Below are 16,721 nucleotides of genomic sequence, written 5' to 3'. Positions count from 1 at the left end.
GGAACATACATCAATGGACCAGTAATTGTAATATATAGTTATTGTAGTTGTTTGGGCTAAACACATTCAGAAATTCTAATCCGATTCTATATAATGTGTACCCTTACTTTAGGGTTGTTTTTTTTCCAAAATATATTTTGATTATGAAACGAGTGCACTATTAAGTTGCTTGAATAGGATGATAACTTTCACTTGTGTAAAAATCCTACATGCAAAACATTTATCCAACACAATTTCCTGACCTGTACCACCGCATTTAAAAAACCTGGGATCATGCTTGCTCCTCTGGCATTAACATCAGCACAAACCTGTGCACTGGGAGCTTCATGGTATGGGTTTCTACAACCTAGTATCTCCTGTAGGTGTAAACTGTACGTTTTTTCCATGTAGTTAAAGTGGAAAAACCGAGATCTTTTTTTTTTTTTTTTTTTTTAAAGATTTCTATGTCTATTAACTTGATTTGAAATGGAATATCCTTGAACTTCTTTACATCACAAGAAAACAAGAATTTTGAGGTGTTTTTTGAGCTATTGTGCAATGGTTTTATTATTTTTGGCTCAACTGAGATAGTATGGGATGTGCAGAGCACCTTTACTAGAGAGCCATGTTTTTCAAATTAGAGGTTTGGTTCCACTGAGGATTCCTGAGGATTTTTTTTTTCACTGTTTGTTTTGTTCTTTCACTTAGATGTGCTAAAATGACCCCCGCCCCGGCAATTTCCTGAATTTAGCACGCAAAATATTTTTTTTATTTTTTATTTTTTTTCGAATACGAAACCAGAAACCATGATTTCCGCATGAAAAGCTTTATGTACTCGCACTAGAGGGAGAAGCATACTGTATCAAGATTTGCATTTCCGCCTGAGTCCTGTGACTTATCAGGTGGTTGTTGAGCGTCAGGAGGAGGAGGGGGAGGAGGAGTAAAAAGGAGAATTAGAAAGTTGGGGGGAAACTCGAGTACTTTCTATCGCATCTGGTCTTCAGCTGTAACACCGGCCTAGTCCTCCGTCGCTCCTCGCAGGACATCTATATGAGCGAGAAAGCAGAGGTTGCCTGAGTTTGAGAACAGCTGTCAGTCTCAGCATGGCCGGGGGCTCGGTGTCCGAGTGCAAGGAGTACTTGTTTAAAGTGCTGGTGATCGGAGAACTAGGTGTGGGCAAGACCAGCATCATCAAACGCTACGTTCACCAACTTTTCTCGCAACACTACAGGGCGACGATCGGGGTCGACTTTGCACTCAAAGTTATCAACTGGGACAGCAAAACGCTGGTCAGGTTACAGCTGTGGGACATCGCAGGTAAGGACACGCTCGCTGACGTCATTATAATTACGTTTCAATAATGGATCCGGTGATTTTGGAGCCACGAGATACCAAATCTAACTTTTCCGTGCGTCACGTGTCACATTGGGGAAGTTTCACTTGAGCACGCCACATCGAGACTTCAGAGATATGTTTTATCAGAAAAATGATTTAAGATGATGATGATGATAATAATAATCAACCAGAAAGGCAGATTTTATTTATCTATTTTGCAAAGAGTAAATTTTTAAACCCGCAGATGGCCACGAATTCAACGGCGCACGGGGGGAATTTCCAGTACAAAAGACCAGTTGATCACGTCTGCTGTTCTCTTGCCCACTTTATGATCACAGCAGCTCATAATTGTCAGTGGAATGTAGGTCACGTTGTTATTATCGACTAAGCCCCGCCTCGCTAAACTCGCCGTCATATTGTGGTGTAATTCTCACCACGGCTTACAAGTGTCTTTTGTTAAACTGGTCACGATATCCTATCACTGTTACCGTCCTGTGATTCAAACGGCCTGGCTCTGTTTCCGAGAAGATTTCAGTAAACTTAAGTAACTTGGCACACAGGCCAACCTGTGCATTCCAGCAGCTTGAGTAAGCAAGCTGAGAGGAATCAGAGCAGTGTAAATACAAGTTTCCTGCATGCAGGCGGCACTGCTCAGACTCCCAGTGTTTGTCATCTCCAGGCCCAGAAATATCACACTGTAAACAAAAGAGTCTGAGAATGACGCGCTTGAGAGGACAGGTGAGAGAGAGGAAGTGAGCAAAGATGAGAAGTGAGCAAAAAAGACCGACCTTCAAAACGCAAGCAGGAGCCAGGCTGCCAGACACGGTCTACGCTGCTCTTCAGTCAGAGGGAATGAGGGTGTGATGTGACGTGGGTGAGGGGTCTCTGCACTGTCCCATTAGCCTCTATCTTTTCATGTTTGATCCCAGTGCCAAAAATCCATCTGACACTGGGGCTTTTGAAATTCAGAACTGTGCTGACTGCGTTGCAACTCCCAGCTCTAATTTGTGATGGTTATCTTTGTGTTGAACATAATGAGATCATGTGACTTAAGGGCCATTAGGAGTGTGACCTCGTGGAAATCGTTGTGGAACTGTCAAATTTTAGGGCATATTTTAGAAATTTTACAGTATTTATAAAAGGCAAAGTATAAACTGAGGCAGTTTACAAAACGGAAAAATAATAATTTGTCTCTTTTTTTGTATCAGTAGTGAAACATATATTACGCTTTTCAAAAATGGCAAGGTGAATAGGACTGCAGTTATTTTGTGTGTTTTCTTTTCTTTATTCAAATGAATTGACTATTTATTGGGAAAAATAAATACTTGATTAAAAAACTGTCCAAAGAATGCGGCAAAATTAGGTTTTATTAAATTTTAAGCCCAAATCATCATCAGAAAGGTTTAAAAAAGCAAACAAGTACTTAACAGCCTGAGCCGCTGCTGCCTGAGAAATAATTTCAGTATCCATCAAAGTGGCAAATTGTGTTCCTGACATTTTTAAGTTAGATAAGATTGCAGCTTTTGGCATTTCTGACAGTCTTGTTGCTAAAATGCCGTTTCAAAGTTGTTGTTTTCTTAAGGCTAATAACAGAGCTTTTAAAGACTAGAATAAGGTGAGCTCTATAAAGTAGCCTAAAGAGACAAAAAATTCCATGTGCTGTGGGTAAAGCAGAGGATTTTCAATGAGAAAAGTCTATATGCCAGGAGGTTTGAAGTGGGACAAATTCTGGGCGTAAGTCTTTCTACTACTATTCTGATAGTCTTGGATAAAAAAGGTTGTTGGCTTCTCATCTAACTGTGTTTTTACTGTTGTTGTCAGTCTGAAGTTAGATGCAATGGGTTAAAGCCATTGTGGTTTGATTACAGATGTTTAAAGAAGTGAAAAACAGGACTTCTATAACCTATACCTCAAAGGAATTTTTGGTCACTGTGTTTGTTCCTCATCTTGGTTCTTGGTTCACAGCCTGTCGTACCGCTTTGGTGATCTTAAGTGCTGGATTAGTATCACATTGTTGGATTAGTCAAGTTATAGTGAACAATAAGACAAAACTACAATCATAATTTTAGAGACCAAACAGGGTTTCAAGGGTTTTAAAAATGTCTGTCTGGCTATTATATAAATTTTTCATGATTTAAAAAAAACCCAACAAAAACAATCCCTGCCTCTAGATATGTTCTATTCTTACTTTTTGGCGGGGTTGAGCAGGTCCTTCCTCTCCCTCAATCAAACAAAGCTCATATGCTGAGACAGATCAGGACAGATGGTTAGAAGACTGCTGTTTTTCTTTTATTTATTCCACCGCTTACAGCAGTGACAGAAAGGGGGCGAACATTTGGGTGTCGGGGGGGGAGTCATCACAACAACTTGCATGTCTGTCACAGAGTGAGTGGCAGTGCGGGCTCAAGTTCCCCACCATCACTTTGGCCCTGGCAGCACAAGCTCAGTGTGCAGGAGCATCTGTGACTGAGCGCCAGGAAGTGCTGTCTGCCTGTCACAGACCGACAGCACTTGATTAGAGGATCTGCGAGGGTAAATAAAAGCCTGACACACACACACACACACACACACACACACACACACACACACACACAAACACACTTTGATAGGCTGATATCATTAATTAAGACAGGGGAACATGCTAGTATAGATTAGGGAAGTTGTGTGGATCTGGATGGTCTCACCAGGTAGGACGACTCTGTTATTAAACTGCGTTATTCACACCTACATCAAGGCCTGCCTTGAGGACACTTTGAGGATAAAATAAGTAACGACACGTGGGTGTAAAGGCTAAAAGCTCGAGGTGTAGTTGCCAAGTCATTAAGACCATTAATGAATGGCCATTAAGCCATTTAATGTACAGAAAAGGAGGAGGAATAATCATCTTGGCAACACTGAAAGCAACTTCAGAGCTTCTTTGTCTTTTACCGACCTCACCAGTGATTACAGTCTAGGAGGAATAACAGTAATCAGAGGACTGTACAACATCGGGGAAGTCAGTGTGAAGCATGCAGGTTTCCCACCCCTTTTCCACTCTCTCCTGGATTTACTCAAGCCAGTGGACACAATGATTACCGCTATGGCATAGAGTGAAAAGGCCTGCACCTTTTGGGCTCAAACATAGAAGTGATGAACGGTTTCACATTAATGGGATGTGTGCAGTGACTCCTATTGCGGTCCAAACTTTTTGTCCCATTAGGATCCCTCATTTCACCTGAACTTATTATACCTCAATGATAAACTTCTCTTTATCTCATAGCGCTGCCGCTTTCTAACAGGGTTTGAAAAAGTAGATGCTACCCAGGACGAGGTTTCCAACACAGGTAAACTAAGGAGGAAGGAGAAGTCTAATTTTTAATTACTTTTGCAAAAATACCCCAAAACTGAAGTGTTCTGTACAAAGAGGCTCTTATCTATTTGTTTGCACAAGAGCCAAAAAGGCTGGCGAGGAGCTGTAACCGATTTGATGATTTGATGCCGAATGTTTATGTTATCAGTAATCTGAAGAAACAGTCACTCATTTCGATTACAAATAACAAGAAAACAGGGAAAACAAATCAGTTTTCCGTTACTAGAAGGGATTTTTTTCAGTCGCCCATTGTGTTTGATTTGACACTCTAAAAACTTAATGGTATGACATTAAGCATATTGAGAAAAACATATACCCGTGATCAAAATATGTAATGTTCTCAAACATTTACACAACTGATTCATTTGCTATCAAAACAGTTGCTGATTAATTTTCTGTCAGTGGTCTGAAAGATTCATCTTCTTGCTGTTTGTGCTCTACTCGTAAACGACCGAATGAAGCCAAATCACTGCCAAGCAATTTAGCTCCTTTTGCCAAGTATGACAGTGCATACTAAATGTGACACTGAGACGTTTTCAAGCGCACAGTGTGGCAAGCAGTGCAGCCATCGACGGAAATGGAAGCGAAGGCAGAAAACACAATGTACCAGTCGGTGCGAAATGAAAGGAAATACCAAATGTAAGGATCTTTGTAAGGTGTTGGACAACCTCAAGGTGCCAGAACAGCTTTGGTGGTTTTCGGCATATATTCACACATCTGAAGTCTAAACTCTCTTGGACAAGCTGAGCACCATTCTTCCAATTCTCTCATTTGGTGATGATGAAGACCAGTGCCTCACACCTAAAGCTTTTCGTTTCCAATTGGGCGTCCAGATGCAAATCCTGTAATGTGTGATTCACCTTTATTTTCACACTCTTTGCCTCTCTGCTTTCGGACATCTGGATTTGTTGTTGTTTGCCCAGGTTGTCCTTTAATATGCCACTTATCTGTTTGTATATAACGGGAATAAATCTGATGCTTGTCATCAAATGTATATCTTAAGTAGATCATCAGTCCTTAGATTGATTAAGGATTCAGTCACCTGGGCCTAGAGGCCAGTCATTGACACCCAGGCAATCGCTGGTTGATAGGGAACAGTGCGTGCTCCGGGATCAGAGAAAGACTTCCTAACCACTTGCCAAGTGGAAGTGACTTAATTTGTGACGTACAACCCAAACGGAAACAAAGACCATTAACCTTCAAAGTATAAAATGAGCCTTTTGAAGTATTTGGTTGCAGCAGTAGGGCACAACTTTTACCTAAAAGGTGAAAGTTCTCTGTTTCCAGCACTTTTTCAAGTTTCAGGAAAACTCGTAGACTAAACTCAGGCAAGTCAGTGTCTTTTATTCAAACTACAGGGAACTGTGCTAATGTGCTAACAACCAAAGGAATCACAAGGAGATTTTTAATACAGCACCCTCTTTGTAACCAGTCCCCTTTGGCGTTGTGTCAGGAAGGTCATCCGGTTGCCGTATTACCTCATAAGTTACCTGATTTAATGGTAGAGTGGTTGTGTTCTTTTGGCTGTTATCGGCAGTTGTAGTAGTAGTAGTAGTTACTGACATTTTGGTCACTTTTTGGTGTATTCTTACCACCAACAATAGAGGTTAAGACCAAGAAACCTCTCCCTACCCGTTCTATAAAGTTGCACAGATTCCCACTGGGCTGTCAGCGGCAGTAGCACTGTAATTATGAATTAAATTTCTAAATTAAGGTGCACACAAAAACCTCTTAGCACAAAGTGAGGAGGGAAAAAAGGCTGTGGATTCAGTTCAGACTGTTCAGCGGTAAAGGCTGTAGTAAGCTGTAGTAAGTCATGTCTCACATGCTGCTCTGAGGAATTTGAACGTGCCAGTCATGTGTTACGCTCTTTTGAAACTCATGCTGAAGACTACCTTCGTGACTGGGCCCAATGTTGCTACTTTAGTGTTGATGGGGGGAGTGTGCGGGGAAGTTTTTCAGCCAGTTGCTTCCTAACAGCAGACGGTGACTGCTGCTGTTGTTACTGCCATGTCTGGCTTGGACAGTTTCTATGGTAACCCACCCACAGGATAGCAATATCTACGAACGAAGAGGAAACTAGGGTTGCTAGGGCTTTGGATAATGATGAGACTTCGCTTTATTTCAGTCTCTCCCACACAGCAAACAGAGATGATACAGTGAATCTAACTAAACCATTTCAATTTCATCAAGTACTTCTGTAACTGAAAATTTATGAAGATTTCATAAGCAGAGTGTCTAACTGCACTTGAGGTCATGCATCCGTGTTTATCAGTGTGGTCGACTGAATTAGAACAACCCTGTTTAAAGCCCTTGAAATTCAACAAAGTTGGTTTTCTCTCTGGGTAGATTTAGTTTTCCACTTCTTTAGTTTTCGATGCTGTTGCCTAATATTGTGCTTTTAATGCAGAAGCACACACCTTTGTACTTTCCTGATATCTCATGCTTCTCTGTGGCATGCTCTGAGTAAATACGCAATTCTTGCTCAATCCATTCCCATGTTTTTCTGCTGATTGGGTTAGGAGCATATGACACTCGTTACTGCTTTTAATGTAACTAAATTTGTTCTTTTTTTTTTAAATAGTAAAATGTCCTTGAAAATTGCTTTTACAGGAAAGTAAAGCAGCTTGATAGATGGATCTCAGATAGAAAATCTGTAGTCTGTATCCATTTAGAATTTTATTTCCTATGAAAATCCATACAGTGAAAACTTTTTTTAAGCTGTAAACGCGCGAAGCAGAATAATTTAAAAGAACTGCAACACAACAAAGGCCAGGCATCGCAGGATTTGCATTTAACTTAAGGTTTGTGACTTTTAGTGGTTCCACAGTGTAGTGGTTTACACATTTGCCAGACAAGTGGAAAGAAAAGATGGGAAAGAGCCTGGAAGGAGACACAAACCTCTTGAATCATGAAGGGCATCTGATGTAGAAATCTGCCAAATCAAATACGTGGAGCAGCTGAAACTACCTAAGGTTACCTAAGGTCAGTGACTCACATGGGAAAAACCACAGCAACTTGGGAATGCCCTGAAAAGCAAACAAAAAAACCCCAAACAAACCCTTAGACAATCGTATAGCAGCCAGGTATGTGGAGCAACCACAGCAGTCGGAGTATCTGAAAGGTTAGTGAGTGATATATGGAAACCTTGCGAATACCCGAAAAACTTCTAATCCAGTTTTTGACAGTTCAGCAACTTATTGCTTATTGTGCAATGTTTTTCCCCCCCAAATTCAAGATAGAATCATAAAACATAAATTCTTCAGGACAGTGTTACAATTCTCGCCAGCAAGCAGGCACAAAGAATGTTTTCAGGATTTGTTTTTCCAGATCTTGTCTGTTTTTGGACCTTTTGGAGAAGATTGGATTGATTTTAAATATGCTGTTGTTATACTGTTCCCTAATCCAAATTTTTTTTTTTACTAATCTGAATAAAACATGCTCTACTATATTTTAAATCAACTAATACAAGTGAAAATATTTGTAAATATCAAAACTAATCAGTGGTCAGCATTGTTCTGTCACTCCATTTGGGCAAAATCATATGTCGTCCTATAATACCTTGCAATGAATGAAAAGAAAAGAGGCCTTAAAAATTATTAAGACAGTACTTCCATCTATATTCTGCCCTTGCCTTCGCTATCCTGGATGTATGAGCTTTACAAGGCTTGGAAATGAAAGCCTTATTTCAGTCTATCGGCTCTTTATCCCACTGTGTCGTGTCTCTGGTGAATTCACCTGGGGTTATATCAGCTAAAATTAGACTCTCAATTATGAGCAATTACCGTCAGGCCTGTGGGCCCCACAGTGTATTCACTCTCTTGCTCACATCCGCACTGTGCCACGCCACTCCAGTTTATTGCGTGACTGGGTAAGTACAGTAAAGTGAAAGTGCGCTGGGTAAAGCTTTGCTCGCACTTCCTCAATCTCATTTTTGCTTCATTATTTGTTTGTGACTCAATAATAGTAAAGACTGCAAATTATCTAACACGCTGAATACTTGGAACTTTCCCTGGAGCAGTGTAGCATAAATATGTGCTAAATCCATCACATGTTATCTCAAGCTTATCGTGGCCTGCTGTAATTGCAGACACTCGATCTAAATATGATAAACGAGCAGGTGCTTTAAAGGCTTCATTTGTGGTAATATGCTAAGTAACTATACCTCTGGGGGTGACCCAATATTTGAATAGTTAGTTAAGCATAGCATATGGACTAAAATGTCCTCAGCAGCACCAGCAGCAGTCTTAATCATGTGATTACAAAGGCAAGTTCAAACTGGATGCTGTTGTAAATTTGTCCCCATTAGAAAATTAAAAGACCCATGTTTTTCTTACATGCAAGGGCATTTAAGAGCCAGGACCTCTTAGAGGAGCTGATGTTGCCTTACAACTAGGAACCATATGCAAGAGAGCATATGTCCGAAACCACTGGCTCTTGACAGGAAAAAGATTAAATCTGTGGAGGAATCTCCAAAGCTGTATGTCTAAAAAGGAGCTCATGCTTGTGCTCAGTCCTACTAGCTACTAGTGGTTTTAGGTTGGCGCAGTACTGACACACTGCACTGAAATATTTAGACTGGCCCATTTAATGAGTGCGAGCTAAAGCCTTGTAACATTATAAAAAAGTGTAATCAAGTAACCTAATAAGTCAAATATATGCATATATAAATTGACAGAGTAAGTTTTATTTTGAATGTGATGTAGTGATGCTGGTATTTAACTCATCTCTGCTCTATTGCTCTGCTGAACAAGGATACTTGCCTGCTGAAACATCAGTGGCTTCCATGCATAAACAATTCAAATAGAGCTGTGTCCTACTTTCATTTCTTTTATTGTTGCCAACAATTGTCTGAGCCTACTAACAACCCAGCACCTGATACGGTTCACTGCAATCGGTATATTCCTGGCCTATCGGGACTGTCCAGAGATATGAAGTATCACAAGTTCCAAAGCTGTTGCTACTGCTACCTTCTGGATGTTGCTTTGCTTACAAGCTTGCAGTATTTTTTTTAAAAAAAAAGGGTGCCCTTCATCCATCACTTGCATCAAAGTATCAACTGCTTGACTTCCCATCAAAGACCATAAAGATGAACCATTAATGATGCGGCAACCCCTTAATTCTTACAGAGACATTTTGGGAAAGTAATTAAGACCTAAGGTTATCTAGTTCCTAAGACAGTTTTGGTATTTCAGCTGCCTGATAAATCTGCACACTATGGATGTGTAACACTTGCATGTTCCCTGGAAAAAGCCTTTTCCTTTGTACACCTTTGGAGATGTGGTTTAAGCACATTTTAGAGTGTACAAGTGCATTGCATGTGCTGAACTCCCTGCACACCTGGACTAAAGTGAAATAACACAGGAAGGTTAAAGCATGTAATTCAGTTCCTAGTATTATTTACTTACCCCCAGGGAGTATTTCCTCTTTAAAGTTTCATTTTAAAAGTGCAAATAAGAAAATGGAAGTACTCAAGTACTGAGGTTTCAGTTATAATTACAGTTATTCTATGAAACTGTAAGCATTTCCATGATGTTTTGGCATTCAAAAAGCATTTACTGCACTGAGTATAAAATCTGTATTCTTAATAGTTGGTTGATTTAAGGATCCATATGTAACAAAACCAAAGGAAGCAATTGGTCTTCACTGGTTGTAAAACTCTTAATGAACTGGGGTGAAAAACTGCCTTAAAGTGATTCAGATTGAAAGTGACACACCTTATACTGCTGATAATTTCCCTTGCTTTGGCTTGGTGAAATATCACCTCAGATTTTCTTAGAGAATAACTTCAGAGAGTAGGCTTATTATAGTGGCAGATTACTCCCGTCATTCATAGTGTGTGTGGATTAAGCCCGTGGCAAATGAGAAAAATAGGTCAAATAGTAACCATCTCTATCCTCGTCATTTTTGGCCACATTTAGAGGCGAAATTATTTCATTTCTCACCAAGTTGTTACAAATTGGAGTAAGAAATGACAAGTCCGAGTACTAAATATTTATTTCTTCAGATACTGTTCTGTTCATTTCAGGCGAATTATCACGTCTTTGCAGGGTCCATGATTTTTTATTTTTTTTTTTTTCCTCTCTCACAAACTCCAAATCATATTATTTATCTTTTAGTTGCTTTTAGCTGTTTTGTAAAAACTGTGCATTTACCGCTGCATCCTTTTCCCACCCCTCAGGTCAAGAGCGATTTGGGAACATGACGCGGGTGTACTACAAAGAAGCCGTGGGGGCATTTGTGGTGTTCGATGTAACAAGGGGCTCCACATTTGACGCCGTGTCTAAGTGGAAGCATGACCTAGACAGTAAGGTGAAGCTGGCTAACGGCAACCCCATCCCCTCAGTGCTGCTCGCCAATAAATGTGACCAGAAGAAAGAGAACTCCAACAGCACAGCTCTAATGGACAATTTCTGCAAAGAAACTGGCTTTCTGGGCTGGTTTGAAACCTCGGCTAAGGTGAGAAAGTGCCAGTGGACAAAAGCCGTTTAATTTTATATGCATTCCTCTTTAGAGCTGGGTGACGCTCTTCTTTTTAAACTTGTGTCCTCTCATATTTATTCTGCACTTTAAAACATCCTACAGCAGCATGAAATGAAAAGTTAAGGCAGGCTGAAATATTTCCTTTAAAGTCAGCCGAGTCATTGTTAAACATGATTAGTGCTGGATTCAAATCACGTTTTACACGTGAATGTGACTTGTGTTCAATAACAGCTTTGTGCTCAGTGCTCATGTAGCAAAGTCAGAATAAAAGGAGATACTTATTCTTTTACTGAACAGATTTTTAAAGACAGGAAATCCTCAAAAGTTAATCCAAAGAGAAGTGAGACATCTTCTGTGTGGCATAATCACGTTAGGTTGACTGTAGTTATTGTGAAATTGTTACACGTTCTTGTTTTTTTTTTTTAGTCAGAAGCCGATTCAGCAGTTGTTCATGTTAGCATTTTTGATTCAGAATTCAGTGTTACATATGGAGGCTTGTAAGTAATTTGCATTAGATTAAAGGGCTGCAATCTGTTTAATGACCTAAATTAAATTACCAAATACATTGGCACAATGAAATTTCTTTTCAAAAAGACAAGCATCAATCCAGCTGTCTTTGGCATGCATGCATGCATGCACAATATCTGGTAAAAAAAATTTGTTGGACAGCTGGTGTGATAAGGTATCACATGACAGTGATGGATGTTACAGCCCAGAGCTGCAAGGATTAGAGGGATAAAGGTTTGAATGATAATGTTTTGTAGTGTTTCTTTTCAACTTGCGTCATGATGTCACTGGTTTGCTATTACTATCTTGAGATTGCTGCCATCTTGCACTTGCTTTGTAAGCTAATTCTCATCTCTCTCTTCCACACACTTTCATTTAAAGGTCCCACATCCTACTGCTTGGAGATATATTAATGTTAATGTTGTTTGTTCTCTACGCCCTTTTAAGGGACTGTTATCCACGTAGAAAGAAGGGAAATTCAGATACGCTCGTACTTTACAAAGTTTAGAAAAATCTTACAACTCTTTGAGAGTGGATTGGAAATAGGGCCTTTAAAAGGTAATTAATTAACTTATAAAATGTTCCGATAGGTATAATATTTCCATCTGAAATAAAGTGTAGTGCTAAACTTAGTTGTGCTAAAAGTTCTGTGCCTCAGTTGTTAGTACATGTTGTAGAACTTTGTTTTGTGATCATGAATATTCTACATTTTAAGACTCCAGGGAGACCTCTTTTTTTTTTTCTCCCTCAGTGAGCCTCTTCCTTCTTGGAAACTTCAAAATGACAAGCCGATAAACCGGGAAATGCCTACAGTCACGCACATGTACATTTCAAATAACAAACATCCATTATGTTTCCATGTTGTGGAATGCTTTGATGACTCTGGAATCAGCTGTTCCCATTTAGCTCATTCTAAATAACTGTTGTTCCTGGAGCTGTGCTATGTACCGAGTCATGTGACGTGTCTATGTGGGCGTGTGATGAGTGCAGAGCCAGTTCCTTTCTGTGGATTAATGTTTTGTGTGCCTGTCACACTTGCACTAAACTCAACCCACAACAACCTGCGACTGGGATTCTGTTAATAAGTGCCAAACTTTCATGCTGATTTAAATGACGAAGAGCATATTTTCCCTAATACAGTACAAGGGAAAAATGCAATGTCACGGTGAACTATGAGTTATAATGTCGTCAACAACCACATGCCATTACAATTTATTAAAAGAAATTACTTTAAGACTGGCTTGATTGAGCTAGCATACCAGTAAGTACTGTTTTTAGCTCAGTAGTCTTTAATAGAGTAAATACTACAAACCAGTTTATTTCATTATATTTTAAATCTTTATTTTATTTCTGTTTGCCTTTTTTGAAAACATCTTTGCTACTGTAGAGTCTGAGCAAAACCCATAAATATTCATTACCTCTTCAACCCATGCTATGACAGCTTTTGGGCCACAGTGTGAAGGACAAAGGCAAACAGTGATTTTCAGCCTGTCTCTGCTGGTCTCACTTTTGCCTTCTGTTACCCAGCTAAACAGGCTGGTTCACATAAAGGGCTTTCGTGAACTTCTGAAACTGCTCTGAGGACCATAGTGCAGGCCAAGGCAGAGGAAATTTCCAGTCTCCATACATACTGTGCTGCAAATGACTTTTTGTTTTTAATTATGATTTTTTTTTTTATCACCTCTCTAATATATGCTTTGACCTTTCTATAGGACAACATCAATGTGGATGAAGCTGCTCGATTCCTGGTAGAGAACATCTTGGCTAACGACAAAGGTTTGCCATATGAGGAGAGCAATGGAGACAGGATCAAACTGGACCAGGAGACTGTGGCTGCTGAGAGCAAGTCAGGCTGCTGCTAACACTCAATCCATTCACATTAGCCTCCCTTTGGCACCCATCCAGCCTGTGGCTTCTGCTCTCTATTGCAGCCTTGGAGAGGAATATATTTTTTGGGGTTGTTTTATTTTTTTTGTGTCTTCAAAGCTCCAGGAACTTCTCTCTTCACTGATGCCCATTTGACCTCTGTATCCGTAGTTTTTACACAGATACATTTTATTTAGATTTGCCTTAACCGTTCCCCTTCTTGTATCTACACGACTCTTTCAGGATCTTCGGTGCTGTCTTCATGTTAGGGTGCATTTCACCACCACCAGCAAACCTCGCCTCACTCACTCACCCCTTGTTGTTCTGACAGCCTCTGAAGGCTCGAGACTGTATCACACTGAAGAAGGGTTCAATCTAAGCAAAAGGCTGAGAAACCCAAGCTCTAAAATAACCTGTAGCCTTTCAAAGTCTGTGTGTTTTCTTTGCTGTACTTTCTCTCAGCCTCCTTCTGTTTATTTTTGTCACCCAGCAACAAAAAAGTGTCTCAGAACCAACGCAGGTGGACTTTAATGGCCCTTAATTTTTCATCTTACAGCAGCAAATCATGTTTGTGTCTGTAGCTTTTCTCTTTTTTTTAGAGTACCGTGTAAAAAAGCAAGTAAATGGGCATCTTAGTTAAGTATTATCTTATTAGAAATGTGTTGTCTTAATGCCATATTTTCTCTAAAAGTGCCTTAATTGATTCATATTTTAGTGAGGCAATGGATCGCGCATTTACTTTACACAGAAGTATACAGCCGGACAATGAAGTATTTCAGTAATATGAGTAATAATAAAAACTTTAATGATGATACTAAATGAGACAATAGGAAACCTTTCTTTGATTGTCTCTCCACTGGTATGATAGTATGTTCATGTATGTTTCAGTATGCATTTTTAAATTGTGTTGGATTATGTATTGTATAACTTTGGAATTTGTGAAAAGCAGAAACGGACTACAAGGACTACGCTCAATCTGTTGAACTGTTCAGATGAAATGCAAAGGATTTTTTTTTAAACACGTTTACATGTAGAAATACTTAAACAAAAAAAAAAACTCAAGACCAAAACTAGAATAAACATTCGAACAGGTTTGTGCTGTCCACTTGTGATTAACTTGTCTGCTCAACTGTATGAATTGATTAAATGTGTTTATCTGAACTCTATACATATGTAACAAGAAAAGGACAGTGTACATTACCAATCTTTTATAACCAATCAATCAATCATGTTGCATAATCTGCTGGTAGATTGTATGAATTAGTAAACGTATGCTGATCCGTATACCTAAAAGATCATAGCAGTATAACTATTCCTTATTATATTAATACCCTGCTTTTATTGGCATGTAGAAATTCAAGCATGGCTGAGCTGGGAATATTCTCCTAGTAACAAATTTCATATTAGCATTATGAGCACAAGCACTAATGCTTGTGAGGACTTGGATCTCTTCATAGGAAATACACACTGCAATTGTTGATCAGAAGTGCTTTATTAACACTAATTTTGAAAACTATATATACCACATTTTAGAAAACACTATACCCATTGTGTTAAACTTACCTTTAAGTAATTCAAAGCACTGACGACAGCTGTATTTGTGAAAACTACAGTGTGTGTGTGTGTGTGTGTGTGTGTGTGCAGGGTGCTCCATGTGACTCCTCTCACGAAACAGTGTGTGATAGTCATCAGACAGGGTTCTCTCACTACTAGAGCTTGTGCTCTTCCACACACCTAGCACAGAGATCTGCCAGCTGTTAAGCCTACAAGCACTAGTGTAACTTTTTTCATTGTTGGTACTCCAGTCTGCTTCCTCTTATGAAACTCTGCGGCATATTCTGTAGTTTTAGGTAGTAATGCTTTTAATTTCATTTTATGTTAAGGAATTCTTCTAATATATCAAATATACACCGCTTTCTTGTGGTAGATGGGAAGATGCTTAAAATTTAAATATGTCCATCCTTCACTATAGCAACAAGAGACGCAACTGTTCAAGACCTCTCCCTCCCGCGTTACAGCTCGGTTGCGTAGCAACGCATAAACTTTCAAGAGCAGTTTGACAAGGACAGAGAGACGATGATAAACAAAGGCCGCCTCTAGAGGTTCCTTCTCTTACTGTGTGAGTTGCCCGCGTCTTTTCCACAATAATGTCCAAGGCACATCCAAAGAAAAAGGAGTCATCTTCCAGCAAAGTGTCTTTATCCGACCGGCAGACGGAGTGAGTTCAGTGTAATGAAAGGAGAGACATAGTTAGCTTTAGCGTTAGCTACCATTAAGCCACTTAAGAAGAGATGTACTTTAGTATTTACAGTATTTCTTTCGCTGTCTGAGGGTAAAAGGGAACTGGTTGGGTTTATGTAATAAATCGTGGAGCTGGTTAACTGTGTTGTTAAAAACTCGCACAGAACAAATGAAGTATGTCATAATTTCAGAGCAGCGTCTCTAGCAGCCACTTCCTCTGAGAGCCTAGGAGGTGTGGGGAAATACAGGGTCCCCATTTGGCCCGAGTGGAATGATGCAGACGTCAACAGGGAGAAATGGGACTCAAACAGAGGTCCTGAGGATGGCAAGCCAACCAAGAGTCCTAGTGCTGTAAATATGAAGAGGACAATATTTACTTTTTTAAAATAATCAGTTAATTTATCATTACCCAAACTACCCTGTAAAGAATATATGTAATATGTGTAGCTAGGGTTACGTAAATTGTAAAGTTGTGTTAATTTATGGTTTCTGTACTTCACATTCACTTTGTTCCCTTTTGTATGCAGCCATTTTTTGAGGATCCCGAAGGAAAGCTTCTTCTGCCTCCGTGTTTGAAAGTTCACACCTGGAAGCGCCCAGCAGAGTTTATTGTTGACAAGGTAACCTTCATGCTTCTGTTACCTGCCCGCCTCGATTTTGCACTGAAGACTGCTGTTATACAAAAGGGCTTTCCACCTAGACATCGGCAGTTCATTTCATGTTTATATACCTTGCAAGGTTAACAATGATATACAGGGTCCAGAATATGCGTGCAATAGGTTTACACATGAAATTTTAAGACAATTCCTACTTCCTTTAGCCTTTTCGGCCATTTGTCATTATTGGATACTTTCTAGACTACAGGATAGATCTACTAATAAAAAAGGCAGGCTAAACCTGTTTTAACTTTCTGTGTTTCTTTGCCACACAGTGTGAAATATAGTTATGGAAACATGCTCTC

The 16,721-nt window shown here is 39.6% G+C and overlaps 2 protein-coding genes across 9 annotated transcripts in view; both read left to right on the top strand.

Moving 5' to 3' along the window:
• Nucleotides 1–887: 887 nt before the first annotated feature.
• On the top strand, nucleotides 888–14,610 carry rab32a (RAB32a, member RAS oncogene family). The gene is made up of 3 exons (XM_085431910.1): nucleotides 888–1,296; nucleotides 10,845–11,122; nucleotides 13,366–14,610. Exons 1-3 carry the CDS (start codon nucleotides 1,083–1,085, stop codon nucleotides 13,513–13,515), a joined length of 642 nt encoding a protein of 213 aa, XP_085288036.1. The 5' UTR covers nucleotides 888–1,082; the 3' UTR covers nucleotides 13,516–14,610.
• A 911-nt stretch (nucleotides 14,611–15,521) lies between these two features.
• Nucleotides 15,522–16,721, top strand: part of adgb (androglobin) — a 37,526-nt gene continuing 36,326 nt past the window's right edge. For 7 of the 8 annotated variants that reach the window (XM_085431905.1, XM_085431901.1, XM_085431903.1 and 4 more), the window contains exons 1-3: nucleotides 15,522–15,737; nucleotides 15,952–16,111; nucleotides 16,288–16,380. In XM_085431905.1, coding sequence (XP_085288031.1) covers nucleotides 15,667–15,737; nucleotides 15,952–16,111; nucleotides 16,288–16,380 — 324 coding nt within the window. In that variant the 5' untranslated portion in view covers nucleotides 15,522–15,666. The remainder of the gene's footprint in view (nucleotides 15,738–15,951; nucleotides 16,112–16,287; nucleotides 16,381–16,721) is intronic. The other variant, XM_085431906.1, reaches the window with a different exon arrangement.

This window comes from Copadichromis virginalis, linkage group LG15 (assembly GCF_057382275.1).
Source record: "Copadichromis virginalis isolate Kocher_CV1m ecotype Utaka linkage group LG15, C_Virginalis_male_GT1.1, whole genome shotgun sequence".
NCBI classification, from domain to species: Eukaryota; Metazoa; Chordata; class Actinopteri; order Cichliformes; family Cichlidae; genus Copadichromis; species Copadichromis virginalis.
Note: the sequence above shows the minus strand (reverse complement) of the source record. Positions and strands in the feature narration are given on the sequence as shown.

Bases quoted from the DNA above. Each gene is read 5' to 3' on its own strand.
- rab32a (XM_085431910.1), top strand. From the start codon at position 1,083: ATGGCCGGGGGCTCGGTGTCCGAGTGCAAGGAGTACTTGTTTAAAGTG. The intron at 1,297-10,844 runs GTAAGGACACGC...CCCACCCCTCAG, and splicing joins ACAGCTGTGGGACATCGCAG to GTCAAGAGCGATTTGGGAAC. The intron at 11,123-13,365 runs GTGAGAAAGTGC...ACCTTTCTATAG, and splicing joins GGTTTGAAACCTCGGCTAAG to GACAACATCAATGTGGATGA.